General features: G+C 43.4%; 1 protein-coding gene across 1 annotated transcript; it reads right to left on the minus strand.

Moving 5' to 3' along the window:
* Positions 1 to 286: 286 nt before the first annotated feature.
* On the minus strand, positions 287 to 4928 carry foxa1 (forkhead box A1). Its single transcript, XM_073484110.1, has 2 exons — positions 4863 to 4928; positions 287 to 1444 (listed from the first exon to the last, which is right to left on the minus strand). The coding sequence occupies exons 1-2, from the start codon at positions 4926 to 4928 to the stop codon at positions 287 to 289; spliced, it is 1224 nt and encodes a 407-aa protein (XP_073340211.1).
* Positions 4929 to 5259: the final 331 nt, after the last annotated feature.

Here is a 5259-nt window from a genome sequence, read left to right on the forward strand (position 1 = left end):
ATTGATTGATTGATTGATTGATTGATTGATTGATTGATTGGACCCTGGTGGTCCTGGTCTTATCCGGAATGCGTCAGAGGTTTTGATCTTTGTTTGTTTGTGACTCTGTGTGTGAGAGGAGATCACAGACCTGGATCAGTTTTAAGTGTTTTCGGGTCTCTGTGGGTCCTGGTTCGGTCACAGTGCAGGAGTTCAGTTCAGAGACAATCCGGTTCATCACAGTCACACAGGAAGTCCAGGACAGCTGCATGCAGAGAGAGAGTCCAAACAGGAAGTGCAGTAGGTACTACGAGGTGTTGAGGAGTGGTCTGGGGTATACCCCCTGGTAGTAGGAGGCCTCCAGAGACTCCATGGTCCTCCCCCCAAGGCTGGACGCCCCCCCGGCGCTGTAGGAGGAGTACTGCAGTGCCTCGTAGGCCTTCAGGTCCAGTTTGTGCTGCTGCTCAGAGGACGACATTAAGTTATTGATGGAGAACGGGTGGTTGAAGGAGTAGTGGGGGTCTCCTTTCAGGTGCAGCTGGGACTCGTGTGCCATGGAGTGGGGGGGTAATGACAGGGAGGACAGGAGCTGGGAGCCGGACACCTTCAGGTCCGCCCCACCGCCGACGCTTCCCCGCAGGTCCAGACCTGGAGGCGAGGCTGCCTGGCTGGAGGAAGGCAGGGAGGAGGAGTCCAGGAGTCCTGGAGGCTTGATGGCGTCCACTGAAGGAGACGCTCCTCCTCCTCCTCCCCCTTGCTCCTTCCTGCCGTCGGACTTCGGCGACATCTTCTTCTCGCACTTGAACCTCTTCTGGCGGCGCAGGTAGCAGCCATTCTCGAACATGTTCCCGGAGTCTGGGTGCAGGGTCCAGTACGAGCCCTTCCCTGGTTTGTCCGGTGAGCGCGACACCTTGACAAAGCAGTCGTTGAACGACAGCGAGTGCCGGATGGAGTTCTGCCAGCGCTGCTGGTTCTGCCGGTAGTACGGGAACAGGTCCATGATCCATTGGTAGATCTCGCTCAACGTCAGCATCTTGCTGGGCGCCTGCTGGATCGCCATGGTGATGAGCGAGATGTAGGAGTAGGGCGGTTTGGCGTGCGGGTAGCTCCGTCTGAACGCCTTGTTGTCACGGCCGCGGTTCAGTCCACCGCTGCCGTAGGCCATGCCAGAGCTCATGGTGGGACTCATGCCACCGTATGGGTTCAGACCCATCGAGGCCTGCTGGGCCGACACCGAGCTCATACTGGACGGGCTCAGAGTCCCGCCCATCGAAGACACGCCCCCTCCCAGACCCGACATGGCCACCTGAGCCGAGCTGCCCATCCCTCCCACTGGGGCGGGGCTGAGACCGGTCCCGCTGTACGACATGTTGAAGGAGCCAGACGTGGTCCCGCTGCTGGACATGTATCCTGTCATGGATCCAAGACCAGAACCCATCCCGCCGCCGGCCATTGGAGAGTACATCTGCAGAGAGACCAGAGACTGTTAGACCAGAAACAGAGATAGTCAAACCAGAACCAGAAACAGTTATACCAGAACCGGTTAAACCAAAACCAGTACTAGTTACAACAAAACCAGAACCAGATGGACTGGACTAGAACCCATTCCACTGGTGGCCATCAGAGTGTATATCTGCAGAGAGACCAGAACCAGTTAGACCAATTTAGAACCATTTAAACTGGGACTGGAACCAGATCAGAACCAGGTCTAGGTTAAGGGTCAAGCTCAAAGCCAGTGAAACCAGATGGAACCAGTTAAAGCTGAACAGAACCAGTTGGACCAGAACTAGTTATACCCATACTGGCCTAAGTGGTGCTGGTTCTGGAGCGGTCGACTAGATGAAAATACACCCAAAACCAGTTAGTCCACCACCAGTGAGACCGGAACCAGATCATAGACGTTTATACTAGACTGGTAAGAGCTGGTCAGAACCAGTTCGACTAGAACCAGACAGACCAGTTAATCAGTGACAGTTAGAGAAGATTCTAACCAGTTGGACCAGAACCAGTTATACCTGATCTGGTGTACTCGTACTGGTCCTGGAGGACTCTAACTGTCTGTAATATTTTGCAGATTAGTTCTTTTGATGATGATTTTTTTAAATGTTTAATTTTCCGTCCTGTAGGTTCGTGTTGGACCTCTGACCACTTCACGCTGTGATGAAAAGATCCAGTTGGTTTCTAGTTTCTGGTTCTGACCCGGACCAGCAGCACAGACACAGTTGATGGTAATCTATCAAACTGATGAAGTCACTGTTTATTGATTAAATGATCATCGATTGATTTCTGTGTTTATGATTTCTGACTGAATCACTTCAAACCTTCAGATCAATATTTCATCATGATTGTGGATCAATATTCAGCCTCAGACTGTCGACAGGTTTTATATTTGATCTGACTCAAACGGAGCAACATTTGAACCTGATTGCATCGATCGATCGATTATCAAACTGAATCCCTGTTGATTTATCCTTAATTTATGTCTGATAACAAACACAGATCCTTTAATTTGAGACCAAATCTTTTAATTTGAAAAGCATCAATTTAGGATGGTGTGAAGAGATTTCCTCCTTAAATAATTTATTAATTAACTCTTTATTAACCCTGAAAATACAACAAATTATATATAAACATAAATATAATATACATATAAATAAATTAATGTTTGATGGTTTGTTTGATTTTTTTTCTCCCATTGAAAAAAAAAAATTGAATCATGAAAAGACCTTAATCAATAAATTACTCTATTCCATTAATCAATCTATAATTGATCCTCTTTAATTCTATAACTCATTACATCATCATTAATTGATTAAGAAAAAACAAGATATTTAGTTTCAGAGAGTGATCAATAATATTTCAGCTGTTTCAACATGAATTAATTTTAAAGGACGAAAACAAAACAGTTTAAATTAAACCGATAATTAATAAGAAAATAACTCAACCAATTAATTATCTGCTGACATCATAATTATTGATCAGTTTAATTTTATTGAGACTTTTTTATGTTTTGATCTTTTGATCTGATCGTCAGACTCCGCCGTCACTTCTGTCATTGATGTTTTATATTTTACATTTACTGTCTTTAATACTTCCGGCTGCACAACAGTTATTTATTCTTTAATGTGCGATCGATTCATCTTTAAGTTGATCACATCAGTCAGATATAAAATGTTTCTGTCTGAAAACTTAATTATTAAAACACTAAAATATAATTTAATCACATTATTTATCCATCATAATGAAACACTTCCTGTGAAACTAAACCACAGTTTAATATTTTTAACATTAAATCACATTTTCATCTTTTAACGGTCTTTCTGTTTTTTGATCCGCTCGACCTGCTGCTGGTTTTTCCTCCAGACTTTAATTAATTAAGCATTAAAACATTAAAACTATAAATATGATATATAAATGATTTATCACGTTAATAACAGAACAATAGATTCATATTTATTAAATCTGATTCTTTGATATCAACCAGCTGCGAACCCACGAAATGATTTTACATCCAATTTAATTTAAAATCAGTAACATTCAGCTGATGTTTGGTGTTTTTAACAATAACAACAATATTCACACACACACACACGCAGTGTGTTTTTATTATATTATAGCGGTGATGTGAGTGCGCGCGCGCGCGTGTGTGTGTGCGTGACTCCACAGCGGCGGCTTCTGAAATAATCCGATAATCAACATTATTATGAGCTCGTGACTCTGATCATCAGCTGATCATCAGGTAATAATCAGCTGTTAATTGTCGATAATGTTATTATGAGACAAAGTGTGCGCTCACATCGGATCAATAACAAAAGTGATTAAAACAATCTGATTGTTTCAGTGAACTGATTCTGTCCGTCAGCCGTAAATTTTCATTCAAGACTCCGTTTAAAAAACACACATTTTAAAGTGACACCACGTCAGTAAAACGCGGGCGTGTCTCGCGTTAAAATAACCGTTTGATTTTATTGTTTCAGAGGTCCGAACTGATTCCGGATCAATCTACACACCGAACGTCACAATATTTGATCACTGATTGATTTTAAAGATATGACGAGTTCATGTTGTCTGTGTGCAAATGTTTCATCTGGTTATTTTTATTTTCTGTGTTTTCTTGGTGCAGTTCGGTCGCGTCTCCGCGCTGCTGCAGCTCTGCTTTAAACAGAGATTATTGATCTCAGAGCCGATGAATCAAAACTAAATTAATACAATAAAACATATTTCCTGCAGTGAGACGTCGCGTCAATAGAACATCTGAGCTTCAGTTTATTTCAGGTTTTTATTGGATTTAATTTTGTTCAGTGTTTCAGTTTCTCTGCGTTAAAATGTAATGTTTCATATAAACTCAAATAATCTGTCCCATTATAATAATAATAATAATAATGATGATGACGATGATGATGATGATAATAATAATAATAATACAGATATTGATCTCCACAGCGTTTCTTTCTTTTTCTTTTCTTTTCTTCTCGCGCGGACACTCAAAAATGAATCCAACATTAGAGAAACGGATCTATCTGATCAATGAAACAGAAAAAGTTCAAATCTGAATCATTTTGAATTAACTGATAAAACCTTTCAATAATTAAACGTTTGTGTTTTCACTTTATTCTGAAGTTTTGAGCGGAAGTGATGTTGAAATGATTTTAATCAGATTTAATCTTCACTTTGTTGTTTTTATAAAGTTTTAAGCTTCACTCAATAAATTCAGACAGAACAAACTGTTCGAGCCGGTTACAGAAACTCATCGGAACTTTTTACAGAAAACTTCTCCCTCTGATCTGGATCTATGTGTGCCGGGTCCGGACGGGTCTGCCCCGGGTCTCAGACCTCTCAGTGACCGTGTAAAGCGGCGGTAAAGCGGGCAGACAGTGACCGACCTCCTCGCTGTAGTATCCGCTCCAGTCCGGAGCCTCGTGCCCTTCCATCTTCACCGCGCCCAGCATGACGGGAGCCCGCGGCCGGATCCTGCAGGTCCCGGTCCGGTCCTCCTGCTCCGGTCCCGATCTGTCTCTGTGTGTCCGGGTCCAGGTGAAAGTGTCCCGAGCCGAGCCGAGCCAATCCGGGCCAGGAGGAGCGGAGAGAGGCAGAGTGTTAGTGAGGAGGAGGAGGAGGAGGAGATGATGACCTGCGACTCATGTGATCCTCCTCCTCCTGGTGCTGGTCCAACCCTCCACACACACACACACACACACACACACACACACACACACACACACACACACACACACACACACAGTTTATTATCATGAAGAGGAATAAAAACCTGTTTTATTG

Source organism: Pagrus major, chromosome 16, assembly GCF_040436345.1.
Source record: "Pagrus major chromosome 16, Pma_NU_1.0".
In the NCBI taxonomy this organism is placed as follows: domain Eukaryota; kingdom Metazoa; phylum Chordata; class Actinopteri; order Spariformes; family Sparidae; genus Pagrus; species Pagrus major.